This window comes from Gossypium hirsutum, chromosome A06 (assembly GCF_007990345.1).
Source record: "Gossypium hirsutum isolate 1008001.06 chromosome A06, Gossypium_hirsutum_v2.1, whole genome shotgun sequence".
In the NCBI taxonomy this organism is placed as follows: domain Eukaryota; kingdom Viridiplantae; phylum Streptophyta; class Magnoliopsida; order Malvales; family Malvaceae; genus Gossypium; species Gossypium hirsutum.
The window spans coordinates 23667567-23687027 of record NC_053429.1 but is presented as its reverse complement, the minus strand read 5'-3'; the positions used below and the strand labels follow the sequence as shown (position 1 = coordinate 23687027).

General features: G+C 30.8%; 1 protein-coding gene across 1 annotated transcript; it reads right to left on the bottom strand.

Moving 5' to 3' along the window:
• Positions 1-16405: 16405 nt before the first annotated feature.
• LOC107961630 (probable serine/threonine-protein kinase PBL12) lies at positions 16406-18404 on the bottom strand. The gene is made up of 5 exons (XM_016897685.2): positions 17740-18404; positions 17516-17651; positions 17301-17437; positions 17062-17185; positions 16406-16969 (listed from the first exon to the last, which is right to left on the bottom strand). The coding sequence occupies exons 1-5, from the start codon at positions 18127-18129 to the stop codon at positions 16509-16511; spliced, it is 1248 nt and encodes a 415-aa protein (XP_016753174.1). The 5' UTR covers positions 18130-18404; the 3' UTR covers positions 16406-16508.
• Positions 18405-19461: the final 1057 nt, after the last annotated feature.

Here is a 19461-nt window from a genome sequence, read left to right as displayed (position 1 = left end):
CAGGGTTAAAAAGGTCCAACTGATCCAAACATTTTGCATCACTATATTGTAGGAGCACAATCTTAATAGGTTTGGATTTGTACCCCTTGCGCACAAGGGAAAGTATTAATTTAGTCATTCAATAACCACTTAGTTGGTTCACATATATAAAAATATTTCACTCTTGATATCTAACAAATGTAGGACAAAGGTTTTTATTTTCCTCAACATAATTCACAAGTAGCTTATTTTGAGTATCAATTTCTCACAAGTGGCTTACTTTGAGTATCAATTTCTCATCCATCACTCAACCATTTTGAGTATATGATATATTGTTGTAAAGATCTCATGGAGTAGAATATAAAACCATACTTTTATAATTCAAATCTCCATATTTACTAATCGATAATATGCCTCAAAGCTTCTAAGATATCCATTTTTTCTAATATTTAATGGCGTCGTGACGATATTCTTTTCATAAATACATCTATAATAACATCAAACCACTATAATATCATGACTGAACTTCCAATTATTTATGAGCTAGCGAAAAAACCATTTAAACATATAAAATGTAGACTAAAATAACATGTAATTAAGTTTTGATTTTTCGTCTATTAATTACATTGTTATTAAGTCATAGAGTCAAACCACTATAATTACAAAAGCTATATTTAAAAACTTTTTTCCAATGAGCTTGCGATTTAACAAAACAAATGACCGATGCTTTCATTCCACTTTTATAAATTGTATATTGTCATTAACTTTTGAATTATGATTTTACCATCTATAAGTGAATTTATATTTCAAATATGTTAGTTATTCATACATAGTCTTTCACTTATTCAAGATTAAGGTAAGTACACAATAAACATTACAAGTGAATTAATTCATATTGGGTCTAGTTGAATGTATTGTCAATTTATAGAATCGCATCTATGTCAGTATCTTGGGAATCAATCTTACTCTGATAACTAAGACAAGCTATCTCTCTAAGTAAACTTCTAGACAACATAATAATCCTAACATAAACATTTGCTCCCAATAATTTCATGGGCTATGAACTTAATTTATACTACCTAACTAAATGTATCATATTTTGCATTTTCATTCCCTTTACATGATTAGAGTTTTGATAAACGAAACTGCAAAGTTATCTCCAAATATAATGTTGACAACAATTACTATTTCACCAACAACCACCTTTCTAGCACTGTGATACTTGTGATCAATGTATTTTTTCTATGATGTTTGTTTCCTTAGAATTAGTCATTGTCACACTTTTATTGCAATACAATGTGATAGTAAAGTTATTTTAGACCTGTCCATGAGTCGGGTCGATTTAAAAAGTGAGAGGGTTTGAGCAAAAGTATATATTTGAAAAATGAGTTTGGAAAAAAAAAGCCCCGTTTAGAAAATGGGCTGGACCTCGGGTAAGGTTTATTGGCCTAGGCCTGACCCAAACTTGCAAAAAGAAAAAAAATTGTTGTTTTCTCACTATTTTGCTGTCATTTCACTATTATGTTGCTATTATTTTATTGTTATTGTTCAGATATTGTATAACTCTTATTTTATTATTAATTTTGCTACTATTTTAGAGGCATCTGCTTATTAAGTTGCACCTATGTTAGTGTTATTTAAGTATAAAGATTTTTTTAAAAAAAATTATTTTCAATTTGTTTGGGAACATTTATTTTAATGTTTTTAGTGTTTTTGATGTATTATATTTAAAAAAACTATATAAAAAATAATATGGGTGGGTCAAACTAGGCCCGAGTTTTAGCATTTTTATTCGAGCTGGATATAAGTAAAATTTTAGGCTCATTTTTCGAACTGAATCTAATTCGAACTTATCAAACAAATCTAAATTTTTTTAAGGCCCAATCTGACTTATAAATAGGACTATGACGCATTGCCAAAGACAAATACATTGATTTCCTCAAATCCTTGAACATTTAGAATTCAAAATTTGCATATCACATTAGTGTTGGATCACTTCCACAATGCATTAACATTTTTTTGGTGAATGACAATAACAAGGCAAAATCTGAACAATAAACGCGACTAGCACGACTCGAACCCAGACCTCACCTAGGACGATGAACACCCTAACCATCAGATCATCACGTAAGTACAAAATGCATTAACATTTAATCCCTCAATATTTAGTCGTCAACTTTGTTAACACCATCTTACAACTCCTCCTCCCACTAAGTAAGATTAAAGAAAATATAGAAAAAAATTTGAATTTAATTCAGGTAATTTGTAATTTTTTTTTTGTTTTACTTTCAAAATCATGTTATCCTAATTTTCTCTCATTTCTTTTGTCCAATTTGGATGAGTTGTATTTTATTATGTAGCAAAAAAAAACATTTTCATTCAAAGGCATATTCAAAGTCAAAGGCAAGACCTTAGCACCAAGATAACAAGGTTATATTGGAATTTTAGACCCCTTAAAAATTAGCAATTTAATTTAACTCTTTTAGCATAAAATTTTAAAGTTTCACCTCAATAATTTATATTTTTATCTTGAGCCCCCAATTAAAAATTTTAGGCTTCACACTTGCTTTTATCCTATCTTCTGCATATATTTTTTCTCTCTCTCTTTTAAATAGTAAAGCACCACCAAATATATAACCTTCACAAGGGTGAATCCTAAAATAATAGTAGGAAATTATATTTTGGCCTGTTTAAAAAACAAATAATTAAATTTAAATTTAAAAAAATTAGTTTTACCCAAAGTATTTATATATATTTCAATTTTACTAAGTCAAAATGTTTGACCCCGTTCATGTCCCTTCATTATAGTACTTCACTATTTTTTTTTAAATTCTCAAGATTCTATATTATCCTTTTTAAGATATATGTCTATTTATTTTATGAAATTTAATAAAAAAATGAAAATACTCAAATTTTCATATGCTATAACTTTGCCTCCAAAGGTCGAAGAATGTATTCGGCGGTGTATGAGGGAAATCACTCCTTATAATAGCAGGCTTCTTCATTAGGGAGTTTCTATTGATCCAACATGTTTTTGGTGTCAACAAGTGGACGAGGATATAAGCATGCTCTTTTTCACTAAACATATGCTAGGGATGTTTGTATGTTGATTGGTATTGATAGCTATTCTCTTTCAGTTATAGAGTTTATTACTATGGTTCTCATAGAGCATCAAGTCGTACGTTGAGCGAGAATACTTTGTACTATATGAAGGATATGGCTTCACAGAAATTACATACTTTGGAAAAGCAAACACAGACAGCAAAGTACATAGACCAACATGTGAATGGATATCTCCATAGTTGGCTGGCAACTCGCGTCGTTCATAAGGCTAGGGGTTTCCCCAAACAGTCGACCATGAGTGCTAATGGTAGATAGGGTACACCACCTTTGGGTAAGATTAAATGTAATATAGATGGGGGTTGTTTTTATGAACAATGAGATTGTTGGCTGGATGGCCATTGTGATGAGTGATTCGAGTCACTTCGTATGCTGCATAATCGGGTTTAAGTCAAGTATTCTGGACCCTTTTATGACTGAAGTTATTGCTGCTTGCGAGGCCTTTCATGGCTTCATTCTTAGCACGTGAAGAATGTCATTCTGGAAATTGATAATCATTGTCTTTGGGATACCTATGTGGCATCCTATCAGCCTTTGTGGTGTACTCTGAATGAATCACCTTTGTGGTATACTCTGTATATATAACCTTTGTGGCATACTTTATATATATGGCCTTTGTGGTATACTCTGTATGGTTTGCCTTGGTGGCATATTCTGAAACAAAGACTTATGGTATGTATAGTTCATCGTTTGTTTTCCTTTAATGTGTTCTCTGAAGTCCGCCAGAATAGTAAACACGAGATTCTGTATGAATGTTTGTATGGCGTGCTCTATTAGGCCTATGTGGCATGAACTTTCAAGAATTTCTAGTAAAATTTGAATTTGAATGTCTGTCATTATTGTAAGATATGAGTAAATTTTTTTAGTTCTATAATAAGTAAACTTAAGATGAGGTATTGATATGATCTAGGTTATGAGTGACTAAGTCTTAAGAGTTTCTATGAAAAAGAGACATGTATCTGTATGTTAAGAAGGGTATTCATTATGATGATCTGTAAATATGAAAAGTGAGGGGTATTGTATCTTCTTCAAGAATTATTCTGAATCTGAGTTAATGTTATCTTGAATTATGGGATTTTGATATATCACGACATGTAATTCATCAGAGTAGTCTATGTAGTTATTTATCAGTATGGATATGAGTGGTATTGAATCAAGGTATGCCTGAGTATGAATTTATGGTATTATATTCTGCGCAAGTATTCGCCAAACATATAAGTATCCGCCCATGATAAATGTCCGTGAGCAACTGTTTGATATAAGAGTATTAGTTAAGGCAAAGATTATTGGAAGTGGTTTCTAAGGGTATGTATTGTTAAGAAATTATTATTGGACAAGAGATTTATGAAACGTTTGGAAGGATTCCTCAATTAGATAAATAAGGAAAATGGAGTATGATAATAGCAGGATAGCTGAAGTTTAATAGAATAGTATTCTGTGGAGGTATCCATTGAAATAAATGATGTAGAATAATTGGCACCCTATAATTTATACAAGATTGCAAAGAATCTATTAATGTATTGTTATAATGAGCTCACTAAGTACTCATGTACTTACAAGATTTGTTATTGCTTTTCAGGTATCTAAGAGGAGACGTTGCCTGGAGGGACAACGCTAGGGGTACGTCAAGGTGCTGGCAGGTGAGCTATAATGGATACAATGGATATGTAGTGTAGTCTAGGAATACACCCTTTGAGTCTATAATAAATAAACTTCCTTTTTGTAAGGATTTGAATTAATTCAGTTGTAATAAGATTATTTTAAGTTATTTCCTTTGTCTTCATACAATAAGTTTCTAATTAAAGTGTAAAATAACATGTTTAAAGAAATGTGAAATTTTGAACTGTTTTCGTTATTGATTAAGTTTTGGTGTAGTAACATTCGAAATCCAAACCCGGTGAATCGGGTTGGGTTTGGGGCATTACAAGTTCAATCCAGTTCATACATGCTATAAAGCTCATTATATAATTGCAACATTTTATATAATTGAATCTTAGCTTTATATGAGCTTACGAAAGCTCTTTCGATAAACCAAGGTTAGTTAAGGACTAAAATGCAACAATTTCAAAATCATTGGGTTGACATCGCAACATTGGAGGTCCATGGTTGCGATGTCACTCTCTGTCAATTTCTTTCGGGACGTTAAAGGTTTGATGTTGCAACATCACCTACTATTTCCATAACATCTTTGAATATAAAATCACAACAACTCTATAATATGAACATTAACATATTTATATTCTTTTAAACCTTATGCTTCTTACATACATATATATATCATATACAACTATTGTACCATATATCAAACTAACCATTATATCCAAAACACCAAATCGATAACTTACTACTTAAAACCGACTCAATCCTAGGTACATGCCACATATTGAACCATAAAAAAACTATACAAACTTTACTGAGTCGAGAGTTGTGGTTTGGATGTTGGATCACTCCTTGAGTCTTTGAGATCTACTAATACCTGCGTACAAAATAAACAAACGTGTACTGAATGATAAAGCTCAACGGTACTTTCATGATTCAAATCAATAATATGATCAACATAGCATGTTAGGCTTACAATAAAATCATGAACTAGTTTTCAACAATATCAATTTTCAATTCATGTCACATGTATCCAAAATGCATACTTTATGTCAATTGATAAATTCATATTAGTATTAGCATACCAAGTTTTCTATCATTGCAATAGTTCAATTATATACCAATGCATATCACTAAGTCATTTTATTTTCATATTTCCTTCTCGAATCTTTTGATTCATTTCATTTTCATATCGACCCTCAGGGCTTGTATAATCGGTTTGCATGATCTTTCACATACTGTCAATTATCACATTTCATATGCATACAAAGTATTCCATTTTTCAAATGACATTTCATATCAACCATCATTTCAGTTTCATGTTTTATAACCTTGATAACCGAACACAGACTTAGAACAAATATACAAATCATCCAACCATCACACTAATTTGGCACCCAGTGCCTCATCGGAACGTACGAAGTATAATTTACACTAACAACTTATTGGTATATCTGAAGTAAAACGTGAGCCCAACACTCATTAGAACATCCTAAGTAATATGCACTAATCACTCATCGATATATAATAGAAGTAGAACTCGTACACAATCTAATCCGATGGCATACCATGTAACGCCCCAATTTTCGGGAATTCTGTGAATGTTGGCAAAATTTCATGCTTTAATTTTGTCATTTGTGAGTGAAATTATGAAATAGGACCTATGTGAAAATGTTTGAAAATGCTATAGGCTAAATTGAAGTGACCAAATAAATAGGAGTGCAAAATAGGAGGATTTGCATGACAAACCTCCCATTTTACATGAAGTGGCCAGCCATCATGTTGTTGTAGACAAAATGTGCACTTGATATCCATAATTTATGGTACAATTTGATATAAATTGATAATAGGTTTGGTAAATGTTCCATGATAATGGGTTAGGTAAATGTTTCATGATAATGGGTTAGGCAAATGTTTCATGATAAGAATTTCATGTCTTTTGTATTAAAGAATTAAATGGATGAAATATGAAGTTTTATTAAAAGAAAAAAGGGTGAAAAGAACAAAGTTTTGTCCATCTTTGTTCATCATAGCTGAAAGTTAGAGAAGAGAAAGGAGAGGAGAAAGCTCTTGAGTATTCAGTCATTAGGAGGAGGAAAATTGAAGGTAAGTTCTTGGTACCTTGATTCTATTTTGAGGTTCATGAGTTCTTCTTGATTCTACTTTAACTTTTGAAGTATATTTTAATTTTTGGTTGTGTTGTGAGCATTTGGTCATGAATTAAAATGAAGGAAATGGTTGTTGTTTCATGTTCTTTTGATGAAAAATAGAAGATATGTGAAGTTGAGCCAAACAAATGAGCATGCATGTGCCTTAGATGCTAAAGGGAAAAATCGGCTAACATGTTGTGCTTTAAAATGATGAAATGGAGATTATGCTTAAGTAAAAATCATAGATATGTGATGATTGATTGGTGATATACATGTTTAAATAACATGCATGCAAGATAGGTGTATGAAAGAGTGATTTGGTAATAAATCTGCTTGGGACAGCAGCAGTAACGTGACTTTGGAAAATCACCATAAATTGTGGGAGATGAATTAGAAGCTGAATAACTTATTCTATTTCTATGGTTTTATCTGAGAATTTCGTGTCTTTTTTTTATTCCAATTTTTGCTAATTTCGTGTTTTGATTGCCTAGTGCAATTCTATTTTTTTATTCTGATTGTATCTACATATTCTAATTTTTTTCGATTTCAAATGGAATAAACAAGAACATATTTTGAATTCTGTACAATGAGAAATTTGATTCGTAATGAAGAGTGGTCAGATTAGTCAAACAGTGAAACATGGGAAACTTTAAGAAAAATCTGGTATTGATTGGCCAAACCAAAAATTCTGAAAATTTTATGGATAGAAGATATATGAGTCTATTTTCAGGAAAAATTAACGGCACCTTATTTGGAGTTTCGTAGCTCCAGTTATAAATGATTTAGTGACTGTTGCTCAGGAAGACAGCTTGCAGTGAAATTATGATTATGTGGTAAACATTGACAAAAATTTGTTAATGAGTTGCTTATTGATTTCTTATAAGCTTACTATGATCTGTAGGTGTGGTTGGCCAAATATTGTAAGGGGTTAATACGTAGTTCATATTTGAATAGTTAGATTAACGTGTTAGTAATCCAATTGTAGGCAGTTCGTGTGTGGATCTTGTCAGCATATCGTCGCAAACAGGTGTGTAACTAACACCCTTTTTCTTAGTCTGGATCGGCAAAAGTCGAAAAGCCGAAATGCCGAAAACCGGTATTTTGTAGATTTGCGAGTGTGCGAATGCTCGTGAGGTAAAACGATTAATGTTTTTGGTAAGCTGCAAAATTTGGATTGCAAAATGCATGATTTCTGTGCCATCGATATTTTTGGGCTTAATGGGCCAAAATTGGAATGATGGGCTAACGGGCCCAATTCAGTAAGAACGCTCAGTACGTGATTCTGTTAGTACGTGAAAAGTAGGAATATGCATGAAAAACCCTAAAATAGATAAATTACTGAAATACCTTTAAAAGTGGAAAATTTACAGTTTTACCCCTAGTAGATAAATTACTGAAATACCCCTAGGGTTAAATTGACCTAAATGCATGTTTGACTGTTGTTATTTACTGCATGCCATGTTGTTATTATCTGATGCATGGGATTGGGATATTGACGGAGGAAGTACTGAAAGTGGCTTGTCCACGTACTAGAGGCTTTGCCTCAATTTACTGTTAACTGAGCAGCAAGGCTGCAACTGTGGAGTGTTGGGCTGGGTGGGTTGAGCTATCCCCACATGGAGTGTATGGCTGGTACGGGTGAAGTGTAGTGGTTGGTGGGTTGAGTAGTCTCCCTAAATGGGCTTGCATATGTTTACTGATGTTGCATGTATTTTGAAATGGGTCTATGGGCCATACTGTTATCTGAATAAGGGGCTAAGGCCCAGTTTATTGTAATCTGAAAAGGGCTCTGGCCCAGTACCACTATTACCTAAATGGGTTTAGGCCCAATGGGCTTGAGTTGACTTGGGCTTTGAATGGGTTTTCCTTACACACTGAGTTTCCCCAAACTCACCCCTTTTATTTTCATCCACGCAGGAAATCCCCAACCATAGTGGGCTTGGAGCTGTGAGGGAATTCGGAGTGGCCACCCGTTCTGAAAGTTTGATTTTCTTCTGGTGAATTGGACATCCTTTTATTTACGTTTGAAGTTTTGGGTTTTTAAATGTAATAAGGCCGCTTAATTATTTTTAATGGTTTTTAATATGTATTACTAAGATAGGTATTACTTATTTTAACTGTTGAAATTGGATAGCTTTAGGGCGCGTTTTCAAAAACAACAGTTGATTTCAAAATAACACGACAACAAGAAAAGCTTCCGCAATGAAAGTAGTTTCCAAAATTAATCACTTTTCCTAAAAATGACTTAATCAAATCGGTTTCCTAGAAGTATCCATGACGTTAAGGTGTGGCAATGGCGGTATGCATGTCTAGGATTGGATCTGAAGGGAGCTTGGTACTTAAGCAGTCCGATGGACTCACCACCTCTTTTCCGGTTTCCTACCTGGTGCACAGCTTCCATTCACTTTAACCTTTTATGAATTAATCTTTTGAACATCAAGTACGATTTTCTGGACTTAGAATGGAATTTTTTTTTTTACGTTTTTGATGTGGCATGCCGGATCCGGCCATAACTTCTGGGCCGGGTTTGGGGTGCTACATACCAACTATATCCAACTTTATCCGAGGAAGTTAATAGGATAACTAATGTTCCAATTGCATATTATAACCCGATTCACATATCATGATCTCATACCATCTCATCATCAATTCACATACATAACATTTATCATTTCATATCTTACTCGTTTCTACTATATTCAACTTAATCCAATTCTTGACATTTAATATCATAATGTATAAACCGAGTTAGGAAATTCTTACCTTAATAAGTAGGTTTTCAACAACCACATGTATGTATATATGCATATGTATATGTATTTATGTATTGAACTCAAATTATAAAAGTACAAATCGTAATTTTTGTTATTTGTCCATGACTCTCGTCTTTCCCTTCTCTCGCAATGGCCCAATGTTGTCTTTAGCTATATCCGATAAGTCAATTATAAAAACAATATTAGTTTACATCCAATTTACATTCAAACACATAATTAAACATATTTTGTATTTTATTCAATTTAGTCCCTATATCCGGGATACTCATATTCTTCCAAATCTAACATTGGATTAAAATCCTATTTCGCATTCTTTCATTAAAGGCCTTATACTTTCTATCTATAACATAATTTCATGACAACTTTCAATTTATTCAATTTAGCCCCTAATGTTACAAAGTTATCTAACAAGTTTAACTTACTTTCTAATTTGGTCCTTATCATAATCTAAGCTTACTAACTACCAATTTTTCAAATCAAGCTCAAAATAATTAATTTTTAATGGAAACTTGCTAAATATTTAACAATTGAAGAAATTGATACATGAGTTATCTAAATCAAACTCCTATGATCATAAATCTATAAAAAAATTCAAGAATTAACATATTTCCATCCACTAATCTATACAGTTTAATTAACCTTTAATTAATCATGTTTAATTAAGGTATTGATATACTAATTTAATTATAAACTAAACTAAATGGAAAACACCATCATCTTCCACTAACTTATATTTAAATTTTGTTAAGTAACCATTTTGGTCCTTTGGGTAATTGCTATTTAGGTCCTCAAGCATTTTCTCAATTAAAACTCAATAGCGATTAGACTTTTACAATTTTGTTTCTGAACTTTAATTGACAGTTTTCTTGGTTAAATTACTTAACTAATCTTTACTATATTTTCATATTAACTCTGATAATATTTATATTTCATCCTTACAGACTCAGTTTATGGAAATAAGGTCTCGAAACTGCATTTTTGACACTGCCTAAAATCAGGTTGTAACAATAAAACCTCTAAAAAAGTATGTGTTGCCAAAGTTAATCTTTCAAAGAAATGAAATGAGAATGATAAAAGATTTTACAATATGAACTTTGAGACTATGTACAAGACGAAAATGAGAAATAAAGAATTTGAAGCTTTTCTCTTGAATTGGATGCTTGGATATGTGTCTCTTATGTTTTCAAATGTTCTTGACTTGAGTTTACACACTCTAACTGATTTTGGACGTTTGGAGCTGTTGGAGAGAGTTTTTAGCAGTTGAAAGAAATTATCTCACGTGTTTAGTGTAACCTATAGGATTAAATCTCAATACTTGGAAGATAGGTATAAAGACTTGGCTGAAAAATAGTCATTAGAAGACATGAGGTATTGAGACCTTATAGGCAAGTCTCGAGACTTGGGAGTAAGTCTCGATACTTTAGGTAGTAAGCCTCAAGACCATGCTACTCTTAAAAGGCCTATGGCTACTATTTTATAAGTCTCGATACTCGTAGCCCAAAGTCTCGAGACTTGACTGCTAGGTGTGGAGACTTGGCACATAATTCTCGATATTATATCTTTCTCAAAAGCTTTGTTACAGTTTGCTTGAGAGGTATCGAGACTTGGGAGACTAAGTCTCGATACTTGTCTTGAAAAATGCTTTGAAAGGCTTAGAACAAAAGGTCTTGGAGATACTAAAAAACCTTTTATGAATTGTCTAAGTCATTTAAGACTATTGTTTGTAATACTTGAAAATAAATTTTAGATATTTAATTAAGGAATTTTAAAATTTATTTTATTATATTAAAACATTTGAAATAAAAGCTAACATTAACTTTTTAAAGCTTTTAACTCAAGCTATTTAAAAAAAAAAAAAACTAAACAACCTCTTACAGTTGGAAAAGTGTATAGTAGGTTTTTGTCTATTCACAAGCTAGGAAAAGTCATATATTTCATTCAAAATGCTTCAATAATATTTTTGCTTGGATTAGGCCAAACTGAAGCAGGCATCTCTTATTTTTCAAACATTAATCTTACCAATCAACCTTCATAAAATGACTTCTTCCATTGCCCTTCATACAATATTTTCAACTTTTCAACAAACACTTTCGAATATTCTATGTTTATGGTGTAATTATCTGATTTTTTTATATAAAAAAAACTAAAGGGGTATAAAAGTCCTTTTTTACAAAAAATATCAATTAAGTCCCTCCTTGGAAAACACACTTAATTTAAGCTCTTAAACTCTCAAATTGCATAAATTAAACCTTTTGACCAACGTTTTCCATTTTTGACAATTCTATAAATATCAATTATATTTGTATTTATAATACATTCATATTTAACAATCATCTTCAAATTAAAATAACATAAATTATAACTTACAATTTAAAAATTTAAAGGAAACAAATGGTTTATACTTTGTTTTTTCCTTTACATTACTTCATTCTATATGAAATTGTTAGTGTTGTGTTCTCTCTTCAAAGAGATTATCCATGCTAACTAACAAGTGTTTAATGTAGTGGTAAAGTATATTGTACTTTTAGAGAGAGAATTCAAATTTGAATTTTGGAGTTGACATTGTTGGGATAGACAACCAAGAACCCCAAAATGATTAATCTTGATGAATCGTAAAACTGACATGATAAATACCTTAATTCCAGAAAAATATCCTTGCTATTTAGTATTGGATATGCTTAAACTTCCCTTAATTATATTAATTAACAAATCAAATAAATGTTTATTAGTATTAATACATTTATTATCATCATTATAAATCTAGAAAGTCTTAGTTTAGTTTTGTAGAAAATTTTATTTAGTTTTGATATTTTTGGTTATTTTTAGAATAAACTTGCAAATAAAGACTTCGAGTAAAGAGGATGCATACCAAAGTTAACTAAAAGAGGTAAAGAGGATGCACAAAATGAATAAGCAAATTCGTGTATAATTGATTCACATTTATCCTAATGGGAGCTTTATGTTGTGATTTTGTGCCTCTAGTGTAGTGATTTTGTCATCATGCTTGTAACTTTTTAAACAAATGGTTAAATAGAATTTCATAGTTAAATTATTATCTTTTGTACATTTTCTTTAATGGTTTTTACACGGAAAAGCATAATGAATAAACAAATATTGACTAATCGATTACTTAAGATTTAACTAATACTAAGTTGTATCATAGGGATGGATTATGATGTAGGAAGAAGACTTATATTAATAGGCAATTTAAATGGTCCGTAGTTTGAGGGATCAAATTTAAACAATTGATTCAAGGGACTATCATGTTATTTGTTAAGTCCAGTTGGGGAGATACATTGTCTTTAGTATCAAAGTGATTGATTCTCAGAAAACAGAAACATAAATGTGATTGTCTGGATTGACAATACATCATGTAGAACCTAAGTAGACTTTATCTTTGATCCGTTTTTGGATAAATTCATTTGTGACGTTCATAGTAGTATATAACTCATATACTTTAATATATTGGAAACTTGTGTTCAACGGTATCAAAGTCGAAAGTTGGTATGCTGGGTATATGACTTATTTATGACATGATTTCACTTGCAATAGTTGAATTCGTATCTCAATTAATGACAAAATGATATCCTCTCACTGTTATTATATGAATTATGAAAAAGGAATGGTCATAGATCATTTGTCTAGGTTGACTAATCATTATTACTATTTGTTAGTATAATCGTTTTCAATGTAGAAGATGTAATGGTGACCATGAGATAAAATAAGATTATATTGGGTTCACGAATTTAACCTAAGATTAAATATATCCTATGAGGGTAACACACTAATGACAAGGTCATTGAACAAAGCATAAACTAAATTGCTTTCATAATAGTATATAATAGGGAGTTCAATCATGGTACTTTTAATGAATTGACCTCATGACTAAATAAAGTAGTAATTAATAGACGAAAAATCAGAACTTAATTACAAATTATTTAAGCCCTAATTATATATGTTCAATCAGTCCATCTACTAACTCAATACAACCTTCTATGGATTGCAATTAGGTTTGATATGATAAATGAATAAAAAACGAAAGATAAATAGATTTTATGAATTAATATTAAAAATTCATATTCTTGAAAAGGAACAAGAGGTGACTTAGAAATTAATTTAAATTTTTTTGAATTATTATTTAATTGAATGTAATTAAACGATTGAGTTTAAAGTGAAAATTAAATTAATTAGTTATCGTAGTTTTATAGAATAAAACATTTAAATTTATTTACTCATAGATTCTAATATAGTAAAATCAACATGACTTTGACGAGATTAGAATTGAGTTGAGAAAATAAATAAATAAAATTAATTAATTTTAAATAAATAAATAAATAATATTTTAGAAATAGAAAACTAATTATTAAGTTGAATAATTATATAAACTTATTTTAATTTAAATTAAAACTGAATTGCACATATAATTATACTCAATAAATAAAATGCCTATCAAGCCCTATGATACATGTGGTAGGCGACACACTAGGCATAAGAACTTTGGGTTTTCTATTAAATAGTGTGTGCGGCCTAATGTGTAGAGTCCTAAGGGGACTTTGGGTTTTCTATTAAAATATTATTTTCTCTCTCTCTTCTTATTCTAGTAGATATTTTCTGATTTTTTTACTATATAAAGGGACTATGAGATAGCCAAATAGAAATGCAAGTCATATCTAGATACTCAGCTAAAATTTAGGGAAGGTTTATTTAGCTGCAAACAAATTCTAATTTTCATTATTACTCGTGATTAAATTAGTAAGATTATACTTGTAACTTAATTGGCAATTATAATTCAATTTTGTGAATACAAATTTCAGTTTTGGTTGCCCATAGAGAAAGTGAACTTTTCTTACTAGAAAATTACAATTTTTTATAGGAGCCCACTCTGTTTTTTATAGGAGCCCACTCTCTGTGTATGTAAGGATTCAGAAATAACAAAGAAGATCATTTGGTCGAAATTAAACTGGAATTCGATAGAACTCACTATCTCAAAAACACACGCTGGTAAAATTTATTGTCATAGGTAACATAATAAAGCTTTGGTTTTATGAAAATTTTTGAAATTTTGCCGTGCAATAAAATGCTTTTCATAAATGATTTTTCCAACACTTTAGCTATCTAGATAGTCATAAAACTTAATGAAAATTTTGTTTTTCAATTTTTGACAAATTTAGTTGTTAGGCCTGAAAATAATTTTTAAAAAATAAAAAAAAATATTGGCAGCATGATAGTCATGCCATTCTCTATAACAGCACCAAATAAAAATAATAATTTGAGTTTAAAAAAAATCACTTAAAAAAAGTTTGACGCAATAAAATTGGTGGTGACAATCTATTTGGCTCCACCACTATTCTACCATTGGTCATGCCAAATAGATTGGCGCCTCTCAAAAATTTATTTTTTAGCCCACAAAATACACGAAAATATTAGATTGGAGGTGATATTTATACAAGTGACACCAAATAGATCGGTTGCACAAAAAAAATAATTTTTTAATTTTAGTAGCCAATGATTGGTTGACGTAACAAGTGGGTGACACAAATCTCTTTGACTCCACCCGTTTTCAATATTAATTTTAGATTATTTACGTATATAATAAAAAAAATGGATCAGTTTTGTAATTAATAAAAAAATTCTAATTATTTTTATAATTTTTTTTTTCTCTCAAAGTCAATGTTATTAATGAAAATGAGTTTAAAATTTTAATATATATATTTAAAGTTTAATTAATTACCATGGTACTATTTGAAAATTAATTGTTATTTTAAAGTCTATAGTAAGTTTTTGTCTATTTACAAGGTAGGAAAAGTCGAGCAATAATATATATATTTCATTCAAAACACTTCAATAATATATTTGCTTGAAGGATGGCCAAATTGGGTCAAACATCTTTTGTTTTTCAAACATTAATTTTACCAACCAAGTTTCACAAAATAACTTCTTCTATTGCCCTTCATACAATATTTTCAACTTTTCAACAAATATTGTCGAATATTCTATGTTTATGATGTAATTATTTGATTTTTTATTTAAAAAAAAAAGACTAAAATGATTTATAAATCTCTGAATTTTTGTAAAAAATATCAATTAAGTCACTCCGCAAAAAACAAACTTAATTAATTACATAAATTAAATTCTTTGACCAACGTTTTCTATTTTGACTATTACAGCGCTGACGTGACCTTTAATAAAGCTGATATAATGCTCTATGTTAGCGACAATTACTGATATGACAATGCCATATTAACTGTTAAGTTAACAAAAAAATTAATATTCTTTTAAAAATAAAAAACTTAAAAGGAATATTTGTTTTTAGTTTTTCTAGTTGTTTCATTCATTTCAAAATTTAATTTTTAAAAATTTAAAAAAATAAAATTTTAAAAATATTAGTTTTTGTAAAAATTAATCAAAACTATTTAAAAATTAAAGTCCAGAATAAATCTAGACATACTATTGTCCAGATTCAATGTGAACCTAGACTATAATATATCTAGATTCATTGATGATGATTTTTTAAAATTATATAAAATTTTAAAATATAAAAATTATAATAATATACAGTAAAAAATAAAAAAATACCACTTTTAATTTTTTATTTTAAAGAATTTTGAATTTTTTTTATTTTTGCTGACGCTAACATAGAGCACCACGTCAAATGTTGGTCAAAAGACTTAATTGATGCAATTGCAGAATTTGAGGATTTAATTGAGTGTGTATTTCACAAAAAGACTTAATTGATTTTTTTCCTAAAACCCCTTTATCAAAAAAAAAAAAAACTCTGAGCTGTTTCCAGTCGAAATTTCTACCTTTGTTTTTCATTTCGCACCACATAAATTCGACCACATATATCTGCAATTCTCAAATGCTTATGCCACATGGAGATTCAGCATTAGCTACCAAAGAAAGAGGCAATTTGATCATTTCGCCAACCACAACGATGTAGTTCGTGTTTTTCTACACCGCAATCCTTGGTCGTAAACAACTCCTTGTCACCATCGGTTTCATTTGGCACCACATAAACAAAAGGTCCAACAAATTCATCCTCAAACCCCTGAACAGAGTCCAGGATCTTGACCACATCGCCCATGCTAGGCCTTGGCTTTGGTTGGTGGCTCAAGCATTTGTATGCCAACGCAGCCACCTTTTGAGCCCCCTTGTTGGAAAATTGTCTCTCAAGTCTAGCATCTATTAGCTTATCAAGCTTCTTAGGGTCCCTTAATAATGGCCTTGCCCATTCCACAAGGCTCTGCTCTCGACCGGGCCGGCTATTGTCCACAGATCGTTTCCCTGTTAGTAACTCTAAGAGAACCACTCCAAAGCTGTACACATCACTCATTGTTGTCAAATGACCTGAAATTAACATATAAAAATCGGGTTGGGTTTGGTTAGTCATATGCTTCGACTTAGAGACTTATATGTATATGAACATTAGCTCAGCTTACCAGTCATGATATACTCTGGAGCTGCATATCCTTGTGTGCCCATAACTCGGGTCGTTACATGAGTCTGTTCGCCTTCTGGACCATCCTTTGCTAACCCGAAATCCGATAGTTTGCAATTGTAATCCTGAAATAAGAATCGCAGACACCCAGTCAGCCTTTTGAGAACTATTTTCTCTCAGAATTTCATCAAACACTTACATGGAATTATTAAAACAAATAGACAAGAAAAAAGGGCTTACAGAGTCTAACAAGATGTTTGAAGATTTAAAGTCCCGAAATATTACTGGTTTATCAGCTTCATGTAGGAAAGCCAGGCCCTTTGCTGCTGCCAAGGCAATTTTCATCCTAGCAGACCATGGTAAGGGAGCTGAATACCCTGTAAAAGTTGGCCTATATAAATTCAGTGATCTATATATACATGTACATACACACTCTATGAAATAAAACAACATACTTCTAAAGAGTTGATTTTCTAAGCTTCCTCTTGGCATATATTCATACACTAAAACTCTGTTATCTTCTTCATAACAATATCCAATCAACTTAACCAGATGAGGATGCCGTAGTTGACCAAGAAAGATTATTTCAGCCTGCAATTAAAAATGTTACTATATGCTCATATCAGCACTCATGCTACATATATAGATTTATATGTTGTAGTTGATGAGTTAAATTAACCAGCCACTCCCTATGACCCTGCAAGCCATACAAGTCCAGTGCCTTGACAGCAACCGGCTGAGCCTTCAATCCAGGCCTAAGCTTGTCATCAATGAAACCTTTGTAAACCGGTCCGAACCCTCCTTCACCGAGCAGATTACAGCGTGCGAAATTATGGGTTATTAGTCTTAGCTCCGCAAAGGTAAACACATGAAGATTTGAGCCGAGTAGAGAGGTCGAGAGATCGTCGACAGAGAGTGGCGAGCTGCGATCACTTACGTCGGACATTGATAGTCTTTGGAATTGACATGGTTTCGAATCCTTCTCCCCTGAATCAGATGGAGAGATGATGTCCTTGCTATTGTAACAGCTTAACATGAGAGATTTCCATGTAATCTTCTTCACTGTCATGTTTGAATGAATTGTTTGCTTTTGCAATATGCAAGAAAATACAAAGAAAATGGAAAATTTCTGCCAGGGTCTATGGATTTTTGTGAAGGCTTTAGAGATTTTTATAGTAATTCATTCACTTACCTACCACTTCTCAAATCCGAATGTATTTAAAATTTAGATGGAAAAAAAAGTAATTATATGCTTCATGTATACAATGCCCTCTTCATTTTCTTTTTAAAATAATTTGCTAATTTTTCAAACACATTTTCACTTTTCTTTGGGCGTGAGAAGACGAAATTTACCACTAAAATTTAAAAGAAAAAAAAATCTAAAAAGAAAACCCAAAAAGTGAAAAGGTGAAATAGACAAACCCGAGTTGATTAGTAAAGGATTTAATCCATATGAAAATTAAGATTAATATATGTCATAATCACTCCAAATAAGTATTCATAATTAATTTTGGATACAATATATTATGGATGCATTAAAATTTAAAACAAGAATAAGTAATAATTGGTAACACTGATTCTAGAACACATTGACCCATTTTCATTCGGCTAATTAAATTAGAAATAAAAAGAAACGGGTTGGGTGAGAAGCATCAAATAATTTCAAAAACATGACTTCATGTTGATAAGATAAAATAATCAATAAAATGAAAACAACATGTTTGGCATCATATTCCTTCACTTATACTTGTATCCAACCCTGCTTTATTATTTCCTTTTTAATTAATTTAATACATTATAAAAATGTTAATTGCCTCTAAATACCAACAAATAAGCAATATTTAATTTTAAATAATGCATATTATCACCTCTTTTTATAAAAAATTATAATGTTTTATATAATCACTCAAGTTCAAATTTAAGAAAAATGGTCAAATTTCAAAAAAATTAAACTTAGAGATTAAATTTTAAAAATATATATAATATAATATATATCTATAAGGAGGTAAATGTTAACACCCAATTCAAGTTGCTGTTAAAAAAAAAAAAAACCAAAATCAATCTACTCACAACCACCCATAGAAAATGGATGAAAGACAATGAAGACTCACTTTATATAATCCCACATGACAATAATTTAATTTACATTTTTAATCTTTCACAATTACCTAATCGTTTGTACCAATAAAACTCAAACCAAAAAATCATAAAATCCAAACAAACAAACAAACAAAAGTGTATATATATAGCATTACAGTTTGATGTTGGAAGGCTAAACTAATTTTAACTGTGCAGTGTGTCAGTTATGTTGACAAGAATGTTAAAAAAAAAAACACTATGCAGAAAACAATGGCCGCCTGATGGCGGGGCGGCTTTTTAACATTTGGTTTTAGTTTTAAGA

Bases quoted from the DNA above. Each gene is read 5' to 3' on its own strand.
- LOC107961630 (XM_016897685.2), bottom strand. From the start codon at position 18,129: ATGACAGTGAAGAAGATTACATGGAAATCTCTCATGTTAAGCTGTTAC. The intron at 17,652-17,739 runs GTTAATTTAACT...TTTTAATTGCAG, and splicing joins AGGGTCATAGGGAGTGGCTG to GCTGAAATAATCTTTCTTGG. The intron at 16,970-17,061 runs GTAAGCTGAGCT...TGTTAATTTCAG, and splicing joins TCCAGAGTATATCATGACTG to GTCATTTGACAACAATGAGT.